Source organism: Anneissia japonica, unplaced genomic scaffold (genome assembly GCF_011630105.1).
Source record: "Anneissia japonica isolate Jap-2015-1 unplaced genomic scaffold, ASM1163010v1 scaffold11402_len470986_cov188, whole genome shotgun sequence".
NCBI lineage: Eukaryota > Metazoa > Echinodermata > Crinoidea > Comatulida > Comatulidae > Anneissia > Anneissia japonica.
The window spans coordinates 16,850-32,374 of record NW_022754099.1 but is presented as its reverse complement, the minus strand read 5'-3'; the positions used below and the strand labels follow the sequence as shown (position 1 = coordinate 32,374).

The 15,525-nt window shown below is 36.0% G+C and overlaps 2 protein-coding genes across 4 annotated transcripts in view; one reads left to right on the top strand and one right to left on the bottom strand.

Annotated features, from left to right (window-relative positions):
- Nucleotides 1–5,836, bottom strand: part of LOC117123103 (dynein heavy chain 6, axonemal-like) — a 46,109-nt gene extending 40,273 nt beyond the window's left edge. Inside the window, exons 1-9 of the mRNA XM_033268935.1 lie at nt 5,702–5,836; nt 3,776–4,072; nt 3,506–3,669; nt 3,147–3,376; nt 2,498–2,637; nt 1,738–1,905; nt 1,370–1,485; nt 801–863; nt 437–704 (exon numbers count right to left, since the gene is read on the bottom strand). Of these exons, the coding sequence (XP_033124826.1) occupies nt 437–704; nt 801–863; nt 1,370–1,485; nt 1,738–1,905; nt 2,498–2,637; nt 3,147–3,376; nt 3,506–3,669; nt 3,776–4,027 (1,401 nt within the window). The 5' untranslated portion in view covers nt 4,028–4,072; nt 5,702–5,836. The remainder of the gene's footprint in view (nt 1–436; nt 705–800; nt 864–1,369; nt 1,486–1,737; nt 1,906–2,497; nt 2,638–3,146; nt 3,377–3,505; nt 3,670–3,775; nt 4,073–5,701) is intronic.
- Nucleotides 5,837–5,947: 111 nt separating this feature from the next.
- The window catches only part of LOC117123096, a 19,380-nt gene continuing 9,802 nt past the window's right edge, over nt 5,948–15,525 (top strand). For all 3 annotated transcript variants that reach the window (XM_033268925.1, XM_033268922.1, XM_033268924.1), the window contains exons 1-7: nt 5,948–6,100; nt 7,482–7,590; nt 9,164–9,283; nt 11,481–11,603; nt 12,337–12,588; nt 13,898–14,011; nt 14,966–15,112. In XM_033268925.1, coding sequence (XP_033124816.1) covers nt 7,554–7,590; nt 9,164–9,283; nt 11,481–11,603; nt 12,337–12,588; nt 13,898–14,011; nt 14,966–15,112 — 793 coding nt within the window. In that variant the 5' untranslated portion in view covers nt 5,948–6,100; nt 7,482–7,553. The remainder of the gene's footprint in view (nt 6,101–7,481; nt 7,591–9,163; nt 9,284–11,480; nt 11,604–12,336; nt 12,589–13,897; nt 14,012–14,965; nt 15,113–15,525) is intronic.

The following is a 15,525-nucleotide window of genomic DNA, read 5'->3' as shown; positions in this document are numbered from 1 at the left end:
TGCTGGTTGATGGCCTCCTCCATCACCATTTGTTCTCGATCACACTCATCCAATTTCCCCAAGTACTTCCGCAAGTCAGTGCCTAACCATAAACTTATCTCCAGTATAATATATATTTTTATATTTTATACTTTCATGCTTCAATGTCTATTTAACCTGCCTCCTTCATCATCATCATCATCTTCCGTTACTGTACATAACCTCAGTTGAGTATACTCGCACAATGTGTTGTACAGCCCTCATATATGTTGCGGTCAAAAGGGGAAAAAAAGGCAATAAATAAATAAGTAAATAAATAAATATAAATAAAAATAAATAAATAAATATTTATATAAGTAAATAAACATGCATACTTTCCTTTTGTAGTCATACTCATTTTGCACCTTAAATTATTGAAATGCTAGGGGTTTAGGTTAATGTTTTATGTATTACATACCACACAGCATTCCCAGCATACTTTGACTAATTTCGACCTCATTCTATTCAGTAGATCCAATGCCTCATTGCACTGTTTGGCCTGTATGGCACAAAACTGATCTAAATCCAGAGTCACATGTTGATCAATGACCAGCAATGAAATGGCTTTATCCCCTACACCAACCGCTAGCCGACTGCTGGCTGCTGCCTCACACTGGGCCTGGACGTGTAGCAAGCAACGCTGTAGCAGCTCATTAGCTGTGAACAGCTGTTTTATCATAACAGCTCTGGGGAAAAAAAACAAAATAGTAGGGTAGGTTGCGATTGTAAGTATCAGTGCTTGATTTCCAAAAGGATCAACATGTAAATAGGAACATACTTACTTGCGACTGGACATTTTTAAACCACGAACATTCTTCTTCCATACAGTAAATGCTTTCCACATCCTGTAAATGTATTATTTATATATAAGATGACTACATTAATTTTTAAAATATTAATAAAGTACAGTACTCGCATATTAGACGATATAAATATTAACAGGCATGTCAAACTTATTTATCCATTCTTTTTCTCAATCTCAATTCTCACTTCATCATGTCGATAAATTAAAATATACAAAAATTATAACAAAGAGAAAAATCAGGAGCTGAAATCGAGATAAATGTGAAGCAGGGACGCCACCCAGTGGCGCCATCAGCAGGTGGGGGGGGGGAGCAGCAGGGGCTTAAGCCCCTCCATCAGAAATGTCAAGCCCCCACCACCAGCCAGAGCTCGTCGGGCAGTCAGATCAAAAAAATAAATAAAAATAGGCCTAATGAAATGAAATGTGTTACTGAGTTGAGTTTGAGAGTATAGTAACAATTGTATTTCATCATGCAATTATTAACTGACACATTCAAAAGCTTGGTGGCACATTAAACTCTTATCATGTTCTCTGTTAAATATTCACCTGAATTTGACAAACACAGGTTGGTTGTACACTGCCTTAAAGAGCCTCCTCTCGTAAAGCCATTGTAAGATAGGAGTAAGTTCCAAATACTCGTCTCCATTGGAGTCTTCAATATGCTGGAAAATAAAAGCACAAAATATAAGTATAGTTAAATGTTTACTGTAAATGATGCTTACCTTAATTGAAACAGGAGACAAAAATTAAATATTTGAATATGGGTGATAATTGTACTTAAAACTGATAATTGTTGGGCTGTCAACAACATGTTCTGTTGGTAAATTGCAAGTGTGTATGATGGAACTTTTTCGAGTGACAAACAACTGACCAATCTGAAAGTGTTATTCAACAGCAAGGAGTATGTGACTTACTATTCCTACAGATGTTGCACTTGCAGTGAAGTACATTTTGGAAGACTGGCCCTCTTCTGTCGATACAACCTCTAAATCATACGGCATATAGCGCCCCCTAGGATTGTTACGCTCCATTGGAAGACCATACAAGAATTCACCAGTATCTTCTGATGTATCTGCCAATTCCTGAAATGGGCAAAATATTTTTACTTTAAAAAAATTTGTTTTTCATTCTAATCCAACAGCAAGTACATTTGGAGCTGGATGCTCTACAAACTAAAGCTCTGTCTAGACTAACAAGTTTAAAGCTCTGTCCACACTAACAAGTTTAAAGCTCTGTCCACACTAACAAGTTTAAAGCTCTGTCCACACTAACAAGTTTAAAGCCTTTGTCGACACTAACAAGTTTAAAGCTATATGGTTATGATGTGATGTCATCATGACAATATTTAGGCATGTCACATGTTTTTGTCAAATAAAGTTGAGTGGTTTCTCCATATATGGGCATGATAATGTCACATCACACACATATAAGAGCAAATCAAAGGTATTTGTCACATAAAAACTGGTAGTGTGGACAAAGCTTTATGAGGAATTAGAAAATGGACTCATGCTTTTACTTTAATATGTTATAATAGGTATTGGCAATCATCTTGTAAAACATCTGTCTTTGCCATATATTTAGGTTGCTGAGAGGTCTTTATTATCATTTATATGTATTATTTTTCTCATTGGCAGTGACAAGTCTTTTTTTATTAAAAGATACAATCCATCATACACTAACAGATCCATCAATGGTCTTTTCAAGTGCAGAAAGATTCTCTCTAACGCCAACTCCATGACGAGGTAGTTCCACAGTCAGTCCCAACTTCCGTCGCAATCGCAAAATATGAAACACGATGTCTTCAGCTCCTACATCTGATACAAATTTATAAATAATATTCAAAATTTGACGAAAAAAAAATCAAGTTTATTAGTGAGGTATTTCACTAACTCAAAAAAATTTGAAGTTTGTGTGCGACCCTTGATGTTTATTCAAAAATTCACTTTGGCCCTGACCAATTATTAATGCCTGCCCTTGCTTTAAATGTATTTATGCCTGACCTTGCTTTAAATCAATTACAGTTCTGTCATTATAAGTTTCTAAATGTCCATTTAGGAAACACATTCATTTTTAAGCAATAAACAAGATGGCACTACATAAAATTTATGACAGATTGATAGGTTGATTAATTGATTGATAGATTAAACCTATTTAGTTTCCCAGGGCATGATGATTGTAAAATCACACCCATAAAATGAGCAATTCTAAAGTATTTGACATACAAAACATGGTACAGACAGACTGATCGATGACAAATTAATTGATTGGTTGATGGATTGATTGATTAATTGATTGATTGATTGAAAAACAAAAGAAAACCTACCAAGGTGTTCTAAGACAATGGGTCTTGATTCCTTTACTTCTTGTATATCAGTGTCATGTGACTTGACTGATATGACATCATCATCTTTATTATCATCAATGATTACACTATGATTGTCTTCACTTCCTATACTCTCTGCTTTCTCCAATGCCGGTCTTTCTTCCTTGGCATCCTTGACCTCTGACCTGACATCATGGTTTCCATTAACACTAATCACATTATCAGATTTCCTACAAATTAATAAGCCAATTCATAGTTAGAACTGTGCATGCTCATATCCAAGGTCAATTGACATAAACCTATGTATGATATCTCCCAGAAGTGGTTGAATATCAAATTATGACCCATAATGCCATTACCTTTTATCTTTAATGCTGATATCATCTTTAAAATCTGTCTCTCTATTTTTCTTCTTTTCCCTCTGTTGTTTCAGGCGATTTCGATCTTCTTTGAAAAAAGTTGTTCTGAATGCCGCTCTTCGGTTTGGTCTTCCAGTTGGTGGGCTAGGTATTATGCCTGAACCCTTATAAAACATAAATTCAAAGTTTACTTATTAAATAAATTCATTAAATTGAATGCTTATCTGTTCTGTACGATAATGATACCAGGAAGCCACCACTCTTTCATACCTTTGGTTTTGATCCAAGTCCTAAGCGCTGGAACACCTGAGCATCTTCTGGTCGATCATAGAGTCTACTTTTTAGGTCTAGGCCCCCTAGAGGCTGTTTTACAGGGCGAGACTGCTCAACAGGATATGCAAATTTTACAATATTGGAACCTGATTTGGACTCAACACTGCCACTGCTCTTTTCATTATTCCTTTCTGTCTCCAAGATGTCTGCCATTCGTCTTTGAGACTCATTACACAAATGACGTTCCATTACAAACTAGGTCTAAGTCATTTTTCACACAATTAAACACAATTCCTGTAAATAATTTCAAAATATTTGTATTTAGTATACATAAATAAAAAGCATGTTTCATAGTCTCCAAGTCTGAAGCTGCTTGATTGTTTAATTCTATTTATTCAAATAGTGATTCTTCCTATTCCTCAATCATTAGAAGCCTCAAAATTTTAGCAAAATTAATAATCTTTTTAATCTACCCTAGGCATTTCAGCACTACCTGGTATGCCTGCCAACTTTGCTGGCGTCCGATGCGTTGCATATAGTGCCCTCTATGCAAAAATCACAGAATTTTTTATTGTAGTGATCGAACTGCTACTAATTAGTCATGGGTAAAGCTTCGTGAAAATAAATTTATATGGCCTGTATTCACATTTTAATGACAAATTCGCATAGTTTTAAGAATTTTTGGTTATAATTTATAATATACATTTTATCTTTCATAAAATGTTTATGATGTGTGAGACATAAAAAGTGGATACTCATGCATGAAACTCATACATTATGCGTGAGAATTATACATGAGAGTTGGCTGGTGCCATACTGTAAAGTTTTTGAATTGCATGGAGGATATCTAAAAAATCAGCTCAAATTTGCACGGAATATCGTTAGAAAAATAGGTGCGTGGAATCGTAATTGCTGCATAATTGCATTTCTTTATATTTATAAGATTTGGTCAAAGCCTAATTTTTGGCAAAATCTGCGCGGAAACCGCCCCTTTTTTTCCGAAATGTGTAGACGGATTTCTAAGAGGCATATTTCCCCAACAGCAGGAAAGTGGGCGTGGTTGAACGTCACTTAATATGTTCCGGAAGTGGTCCAGGGGGCGAAGCCAACAAAAATTTTGACAATTTAGGGGTTTCAAAGTTTATTTAATCGATTTTAGTGTCTACTAATATGTAGAAAATAGCATGTAATTTTTTTTTCTCCTAGACAAATTGTGGTTTTTCTTCCCGACGGGGAGGGGGCAGCCCCTGGCCTCTGCGGGCGCCACCCTGAATGCTAATCTTTGGTTCGATTAACCTTGATTACAACAAGAAAGTTCAAAAAGATGGTACCACATAATGATGCCACATTTTGTTGACAGATGTTTCATAGGAAAATTCATATTCAAATTATTAGACTGGCCTTAATTGTTGCAAAATTTAAGAACTGACTCAGACATTCTAGCAATTTCTTACTTGATTGCAAAGCAGCAAAATAATATGTACAGCTCGTCGTGCTAGCAAGCGCGGAAACACTGTATCAACCTGTATTTATAAAGGTATCTTTTTTCGTTGAAAAACATTTTTTAGTTTTGTTTATAATTAGGCTAGGCCTTAGGCCCCTATGTGTTTTGACTGTGAGGACATTGAGGTAAAAAAAGAATTAAAAGTTTGGTGCGAAAGTGCATTGCCTACATATAGTATAGACCAAACCAGGCTAGGCTTGGCCTCTAGGCCTACTTCTACTAGGCCCCAATCCTAGTTAGTAAGTTAAGATAGGCCTATCCTCCTACCCTCCCTAGGCTAGCATACCCTAGGTTAGCCTCCTCCCTACTGTACTGTTTATAAACTCTAGGCCTAGGCTTTAAAATTTCGCCTTCTGCTAGGCCTAAAGATTAAAAATGCTGATTATTGGTCTAAATGTAAAGTTTATATTACTACTTGCCAGCATTTCATTTATATCTCATCTCTTTAGAAAGTTCTCATGGTAAAAACAAAACATTATATTTGAAATTGCCAACAAAAAAAATCACAGTTTAGCTTGCCAATCCTATAGCAACCAAATTAATTGATTGACTACTTGTCCGTAAGTAATGGCACTGATATATTAGGTAATTGGCTCCCCACGGATATATAGCTTTGGTTAAATATCCACTGCAGTAAAATCGTGAAGGTCTTTCTAACCTAACCTGTAGGTGGCGCAACTTTATTTTTACTCTTGCAAAAAATAAAAACAAACTGGAAATTCCCTCACGCCAACAATTTCGTTTAGATTTTGAGGCTGTTGGTGGTGTGAAAGTTATTCTAGAATTTCTGATAATTTGTTGTAGTTTCTTTATAAAAGGTAATTATACGAAAGTTAAATACATTTGTCTGTTGTAGTAGCCAATATTTACTTGTTTTTGTTTCCAGGAAGACAATATATAGGCCTAGGACCTAATCATACTGCTCTAGCGGCTAGCTACTGTCTGTAGCCTAGACTAGCTAGGCTAGAGAAGAAAACCTAAGGTAGGTAGGTAGGAATTGCGTAACGTCAGTGGCGGACTAGGAGGGGTGGGGGGGGGGTGAATAGAATAGGGTGGCTAGCCCCCCCCCCCCCCTTCCCCCTTTCGGTGACCTCGAAGAAAAAAATATAGTCACTCGTCTTGTGTGTGTGCTCCTCATACATACATGTTACATGTAGTAGGCTACTCTCGTAAAACATACACTTTCTATTTTTTTAAGCTTAACTTCTTTTCAGATGTCATCCAAGAGCGTCTAGCCATCAACTAATTCCAAAAAATCTCAAATGGAAGGGGATGCCTCTCCCTAAACCTATGATAAAGGAGGGACAGGGGGACACATCCCAAAATATTGTTAAGGGGGTGGGGGTTAGTTCCTCTTTTCGTCCGCAATGTAATTTTATTATAAGTCAAGAAGATGCCTGAAAATTGTTGAAAGGAACTGAATGACCCAGGTTTTAACGAATCTATCTCTGCCCACAAACATCTCTAAATTACTTTTATACACGACTCTTGTGCACATGCCTTTATTTTAATTTGAGAAGTATGAAAAAAGCGTGAATAAAAATAAGATTGGTTTTGGGCACATGGTAAATTAAATTGAAAATACATCAATGACAATTGAGTTTTATTTTCAATGGAACATCACAGCCATTAATTTGATCATGAAGATGAATTTCATTATATTTAAAACACTAACAGAGTGTCATTTCTGGTAATCTAGAGGTACTATTTCTCCAAATGTTCTCACTTCAGCCCTTGTGTGGCAAAGTTTTTAATATTTATTTTCTATAGTATATTACACATATTAATTAGATATCTATGGTTGCCGAAAATCATGAGAAATTTGTTGCCGCTTCATTTTTACTATATTGGTGATGTGATGACGATGAATTTTACTATATAAAAGTGTCATTTCCGGTCATCTAGAGCTACTATTTCCTAAAATTTTCCCATGATGGTGGGCCTGAGGTGGGTGTGGGCTCACAAAATGTCCAACCCCCTTTTCACCTTTCGAAACAGATCTGCGCCCTTGTCAAAAACACGCCCCCCACCCTCCGCTTCGTGCTTCGTAAAATCGCATTAGCCACCACCCATTGCTAGATCCGCCACTGAACGTACATGAGTTGATTGCATTACATCAACCACAACTAACTTTATAGTAAAAGTACTGTACTGAGTACTACTCACGTTGTTGACCTACGAAATGTGTTTTTACCGTAGGGAGATGAGCTAAGGCTCAATCAATTTTTCAAGAACACTTAATCAACTGTTAAGCCTAAAGCAAACAAGAAAATGCCAGGAGAAAAGAGAGAGAAGAAATTGACCAAAGGTATTTTTTTTATTTATCATTTCATTATCAGTGATGTGTTGTAAATTGTAAAATAAAAATTATAATATTAATGAACATAGGAATGAATTTTTGAGTATTTGAGTCGCAGAGTATTTCAATCCCCTGGATAATCTTTCCACTGGGTCTGGGGGTAACAATATTTGCCAAAATATTCTTTCAGTCAGAAAAACTGTTTGCTGAAAATATTCCTATCGCCTTATTTTTTTCCATATTCTTTAATGCCTTCAGTAGGTCCTAAATATGTGTGGTTTATATTTCTGACAATTATCATTATTTTGTGTTTACAGTTAATTACAAGTGTTGTTTATGCTTCTTTTTCATTGTTATCTAAATTATTACAGGTGGCAATCAAAAGCAAAATTTAAGAGAAACAACATGTCTATTTCTTTTTACATTTAAGTTTAGCGTTGTTAATCATTTCATAAAATATGTTATAGAAATTGTAGTCAACTATGAAATAAAAAACAATAATACAATTAATAAAGAATAGGTAAAAAAACTATTCCTCATCACTTCAGACACCATCCTGGGCTGTGAGTGTAGGGTTCGGTGCTGCCATACATTTGACTTATTTTTTGGAAGTTAATAATACCTTATTTGATTCTTTTAAGTAAACTAATTTAAATTCTAAAATCAAATTTTTGAGGCGTTTTTTCCATATGGGTCTCCCTCAAATTAAAGACAACCACCAATTAAAGTCCACTTTTCTGTGGTCCCAAATTCACACATTCTAACCAGGGAGATGTAAAAAAAATGTTTACATCTCCCTGTTCTAACACCAGGAACTCAGAATTCTCTGGAGACTGGATGTGTCCTGGTGAAGTGCACTCCCACCCCAGAAATCTTGAAAATTTTTCATACATACATATATGCTTTCAAGGTGTCAGTAACACTTGGAATTTCTTGGTACACCGACATTGTTGATAAAGCTATACACAAAGGAAATATTGACACAGCTAAATTAGTAAGAGAAGTCGGGGTAGGCCTATAGTTAGTTGGTGCAATAACATCATAGATTGGGTTGACATGTCCTAATTAGAGACAGTGAGGAGAGTGTGGAATGGAGACGAGTGGCAAGCCATTGCATCCAACCCTCGACCAGAGGATGGAACCTAAGAAAAAGAATGTACCAAAAAGCCACTACTAAATTAGCTGTTTTTGGTATTTTTGTGCTGTTTGGCAAAATTCGGTAGACTGGGAGATTACATTTAATTCGGGAAACTCCTGATCAAATCGGGAGTGTTGGAACGTTTACAAATTAACAAATCTTTTATCTTTATTATTCTAATTAAAAGACCGAAGCTTCTAAAGACAATGAAACCCCATTCCCAAAAGTGGTCTTTAATTGGAGGGGCGACCTGTATTTAATATAACAACAACCATATTTTTTAATTAGATGTTTCTTTAACCCGTCTAACTAAATAAAAGCACCTGGATCCAAAGTTTTACCGTATCTTTTTGTATTGTCAACAAAAAGTATTTCTTGATTTGTTCCATATTTTTACCATTACCTGAATTGTAGATATTCCTTAATCTTTCTAAATATTTTTAGTTGTGATAGTCCACTTCGGTACTAATAATCTGAAAGAAGTGGTGAAGTCTTTGGAGCGGGCTGTAGATGATCATCTGCATCCAGAAAAAATCAGTTGTCGTCGTAAGACTACATCTATTGGTACGTTGTAACAAGACATACAGAAAAGTCTACTCATTTTGTGTGTAAACGAATGATTACGCCCCAATAAGCAGCTGTGGGAGGATGGCTACTGATTCCTGACTGTCTTAAGGCAATTTTCCATTTGTCAAATTTGTTTGTGCGACATGAAAAGTGTTGTGAGCACTTTGTTATTTTCCACTACATAAGATTTGCAATATGCATTTTCTAGAAAATTTTTGCGATAAAATCTTTTTCCCCGCTTCTGGTTGGCTATGCATTATTTCTCTTCCCATAATGTAGAAACAAGTTTGTACTCCAAAATTTGCCGTACCAAACCACCAAAAGGGAAAGCAAACAACTTAAACTGCACATGCGTACTTGCAAACATATTTTAGTGCGAATATATTTGCCTAGTGGAAAACAGGCTTGCGTGTAAAAATCAAGTAGTACCCAGTACTATTTATGTGATGGTTGGTTTTTCATTACCACACATGTACAAATGCTTCTATTCAAAGTGGGCGAACTTTCTATTTTAATACGAAGTTGGAGCAGTGCACTTTTATTTCACAATGCTGTGTTTCTCTTGGGTACACTTCAGTAGTAACGATAATAATTTCCATGGCTTAACTACGGGCATGATATATTTTTTAAGCAATACCATACATTTTTCCTTTCTTTGATTTTACATGTAATCTCCTTAAGCCCTGTCCAGACTATCAAATTTTATTTGACAAAAACATATGACATGCCTAAATATGGTCATGATGACATCATATTATGACCATATATAGGCACATCATGACTATATATGGGCATACAACAGTTTCTTGTCAATTTTCACGGCTTAAACACTGGCATGATATATTTTCAAGCAATACCATACCTTCTTCCCTTCTTATACTCTTTGATTTTAATCTCTTTACGCTTTGGTTAGACTATCAAATTTTATTTGACAAAGATATGTGACATGCCTATATATGGTCATTAAGACATTACATCATGACCATATATAGGCACATCATGACTATATATGGGCATATAAGAGTTTCTTGTCAAGAGCTTTAGATTTGTTTTCCCAGGACTTTACTTGTTATTAAGTTAATGAAGATGACTTAAGCATTGTCCACACTGTGATGTCATCGTGACCATATTTAGACATGTCACATGTTTTTGTCAAATAAAGTCTATTTCGTGAATACTTACCTGGATAACCGACTAATTGCCATTGTTCCCAAAACGGAACACCCCTTCGAAAAAAATGGAACAGTTCGACCCAAGGCGCCACGTGCGAACCGTCTCCATAACAAACGTCCTCATTCCCTTTTCGACGTTGTTCGAAGTCGGATACATCTAGCCTTTGAAAATAACTAGCAGGACTTTTCAAGCAATTCTGTTCTCCTTGGATTTATTTTTGCTTTGGATTTATTTTTGCCTTGGATTTATTTTCAACTTGTGGTTGACAAGATATCCTTTTTATTGTAGTCTCGATCGGCATGTCCGCTCGCAAGTCTTTGTGCTCGGTGTGTGGGGGCCCCAAACCGAGTGTTAAGCTCGACCGGCACTCGGAGTGCCCGTTGTGTCGCTCGTGCAGCAAGGGTGAGCCTTGCGAGATTTGTGCGCGCTGGCCCCTGACTAAGTTTGGGGGGGAGGCCCGGTGGGGGGGGGGAGGCTGATGCTTTTCACCCACGAATGGGAACGGCTGTCTCCGGACAGCTGGATCCTGCAGACTATATACCGTGGGTACCAGATAGAGTTTACTTCCCCTCCGGTTGCGTACGGAGGGATGAACACGCCCATTCCAGCCTCCCCCGAGAAGAGGGAAGCCCTGTTTTCAGGGGTGAACGACCTTCTTTTGAATGGGGCTGTAGTCAAAGTTTTTCCGACTACCGAAGACAAGGGGTTCGTTTCCACACTCTTCCTGACAGAGAAATCGTCAGGCAGATGGCGCCCTATCCTAAATCTGCTTTACTTGTTGTAATGAAGATGACTTAAGCTCTGTCCACACTGTGATGTCATCATGACCATATTTAGACATGTCACATGTTTTTGTCAAATAAAATTTGATACTCTGGACAGGGATAAAAATGTCAAGATATACAAAAGCAATAATAACAATGTCAATTTCTTTAATAGTACAATAAACAGAAACAATTTGAGATCAAAACAGTGATATCCTTTTAATGATTCTATACTCTTTTCTCCCAACCTTTTAAAGAAAAATTAATCGAAGGTACTGTAAGTGTTGAAGGCGAATCTATTCGGGGAGTTTGTGTCATATCAGAAGAACTTCTGGAGTTGTTACGCAACAGTCCAAAGGAGAAGAGAAGTGAATTTGAAGGTAACAATATCACAGGGAATGAGGTATGAGGGAAACAGGTCGATTTGTGTGTGTGTGGTATGTATGTGTGTGTGTGTGTGTGTGTATATATATATATATATATATATATATATATATAGCATGATGTAATCCACGTGTGTTCCTTAGATACATCTGAAGCTGTCTCTTCGTCTTGAGGTAATGCTATATGTAAATAAAATGTTAAAGAAGTAGAATCTGCAAGTGTGGAGAAATATGAGCGCCAACCGGGATTTGAACCTAGGGCCTTCTGCTATTTATTCTAAGGTAGGAGAATAACCCGTAACTTGTAGCGTCATTATGCTGAATTGCGTATGGGCGTGGCCCGTGACTACTTAGGAGCGGTTGGAACCAGCGCTGATGTTAAGGCTGTAGCTAGCAGTGCCCCTGCCTTACCACTCGGCCACTCGACTCGCATATCTAAAACGAAAAACAAGCAAGAACCTCCCTGAAAATATCCCATCTCTTGCAAATATATAATAGTTTCTAGTAAATATGTAAAAGTTTTGTAGAAACGTTTCAATAGATTTAAAAGAAAATACATAAAAAGAATATTGGTTCAGAACTGTTACATGCCTACAATGGCAGTCTCCATGTAAATGAACCACACCTAATACAAAATAGAACAAATTTCATCAATCAATCAATCAGTCTGTCAATCAATCATTTACTTATTAAAAATAAATATCAACTTAATAATTAATTTTATTTACAGATGGCTTGTTGAAGGAATTTTCTAAGTATCCTTCGTTTGTCTGCCTGAAGTACAAGTTGCAAGATGAGGTTGTCAAATTGGAAGAGGTTCTTCCAGGCATAGCTGAAGACAGAATCCTAAATCTAGAGCAAGAAGACTCCAAAGCTCTATGTGCTCAAATTTATATGCAGTGGTTTGGGAGCACAGCATATGTCGATGACAAGGGGTACCATTGTGTTTATGAAGACGAAATTGACAAAACTGTTAATTGTGGTAATGTTCTAATTTTTTTTTCAATTAAATATATTCACAGACATACCTTGTCACTCATCAATATCATCACCATCCTAACTAATATATTATCACGTCTCAGTATCAATATTACCACCATCAGTATCAATATCATCACCTCTAAACATCCTCACTCATCAATATCATCACTCATCAATATTATCACCTCTCATCATCCTCACTCATCAATATCATCCCATCACCCTCATCACTCACCAATTATCACTCTCAACATCCTCACTCATCAATATCCTCACCATTGTCATTCATCAATACTATCACCTTTAACCATCCTCAATCATGAATATCATCACTATCCTCATTTGTCAGTATCATCATCACCATCCTCACTAATCAGTATTATCACCTCTCACCATCAATACTACCACCATCATCACTTAAAAATATCATCACCTTTAAATATCCTCACTCATCAATATCATCATTATCATCACTCATCAATATTATCACCTCTCATCATCCTCACTCATCAATATTATCACCTCTCATCATCCTCACTCATCAATATTATCACCACCCTTACTCATCAATATAGTCACTCATCTGTATCATTACCATCATCACTTCAATATCATGACCTCTCATCATCCTCATCAATATCATCATCCTCGTTTATCAATATCATTACCTCTCATCATCCTCGCTCATCAATATTATCACCACCCTTTCTCATCAATACGTTCACTCATCTATATCATTACCATAATCACTCATCAATATCATCACCTCTCATCATCCTCACTCATCAATATCATCATCATTACTTATCAATATCATCCTCACTTATCAATGTCATCACCATCATCACTCATCAATGTCATCACCATCCTTACTCATCAATATTATCACCTCTCATCATCCTCACTCATCAATATTATCACCTTATCATCCTCACTCATTAATATCATTACCTCATCATCATCACTCATCAATACCTTCACCATCATAGTTTGTAAATATCATGACACATAATATTAATATGTCATCATAGTTTGTAAATATCATGACATATTAATATTACAGTCTCCTGGCATCACCTCTCACAATACTGGGCACTTAATCATCACTATCATCACTTCTCAACATTCTCACTCATCAATATCCTAAGTTATCTTTATTCATCAATATCAATACCTCTCACCATCTTCACTAATCAATATCATAATTTGTCATCTTTGTTCATCAATATCATACCTCTTATCATCTTCACTCATCAATATCATAACTTATGTATAATAATAACTCTGGATTGTACTGTTTATCACTGCAGTGCATATAATACACGCTGGAGAGGATAAGAAATTGCTACGGGGTTTAAGTGATGCTCTAGAGAACGTAGCAAACCCAGAATGCAGCTGTGAGTTCAGAAGGAGGTACAGAGAAGGTATGCTGTTATCATGTCATGTCATTTGCATAGATGCTGTGTTTTAAAGCTTGTACTCAAAGCTTCTTGATGTTAGCTTATGGAAAACAAATAATGGAAGGAAAATGACTTATAATAAAGATCATACACTAAAAGAAGACAAGCAAAAAGTAAAGACAAATTCAAAGTTGTGATTTTTTCCAATATGCCACAGTGCATTAAGATTGTGACACTGAACTTAAAGTCAGGCTCCGGAGAAAAAAAATTTTTTGATATGTTGTAGAACTGATTTTTCTAAGACAGAAAAAAGTTGTTTGACGAAAAACTGGGGAACCGTGAATGAGCTGTACAGATTTTTTAATATTTCCTTTTTCCCCCAGTTTTTAAATATTAAAAAATCTGTACCTCATTCACCGTTCCCCAGTTTTTCGTCAAACAACTTTTTTCTGTCTTAGAAAAATCAGTTCTACAACATATCAAAACAATTTTTTTTTCTCCGGAGCCTGACTTTAAGTTAGGGCCAATCCAGCTCCACCTATCATGGCCTAGAATTTCTATAAAATTGTCATGGCCAAGAAAATTATACCACTGCCATCGTCTAGTTATCAATTATTGTTCATTTCATTACATGCTGGGAGGCATTGGCATATCTAAGAGTATTAACAGGGGTGGGGTATGATGAGGATTGAACATTAACTGGAGGAGGTTCAATGATGAAGTGAGGAAAAAATTAGGTTTCAAAATATTTAAGTTCATATGAGGTGATTAACAACTATTTAACCATAATTATTTTGCTCAGCAAACTTCGAGTGGAGCCTCCGGGAAAGGGATAGAGGATGGGGTCTGCAAGTTTTTGTGGGAGTGTGCACCATTACTATATTCATATTTTATGTTTTTTATTCATCACCATGTATATTTTGGTTTAATCATTTATTACTACATTTTATGTGTTTAATAATACCTTGGTACCTTCAGGAGATGATGTAAAACAGAAGATTTTAGCTGATGTTAAAATGTTTATTGCCAGCCTTGAAAACGAGCAGAATAAATGCTTGATCATTGTGAGTAATCATCTTATTGAGAGGCTGAGAGATACGCCAGAGTTTGATGAAATCAAAAAAAGTAAGTACATATTTCATACACGTCAAATTATAGAGAATGATGTTGTTTATTTTGATGAACATGTATTTACTTTTCTAAGGATAGATTTGTGGGAATGTTTGTGCTCTTGCTTATTTTGTGTTGTGTTCCATATATACAGTGGACCTTTTCCACTAAATTTTTAGGTTTATTACAAACATTTCACCGGTTAGGGCTTCATCCGTGGACTAAAATCGTACGTTACAAAACAACGTATATAATATGACAAAGGCCTTTTATGGTCGAATGACTACGCATTGACTACTATTTTTTCTATGCACATCTATATGTAAATCTGAGCATAAGTATGAGTGATATTCAATTATGTGTGTAATCAAGTTTATTCCTGTATATGTTTATGTATAATATTGGGTGTGGATATGTGTAAATGAACG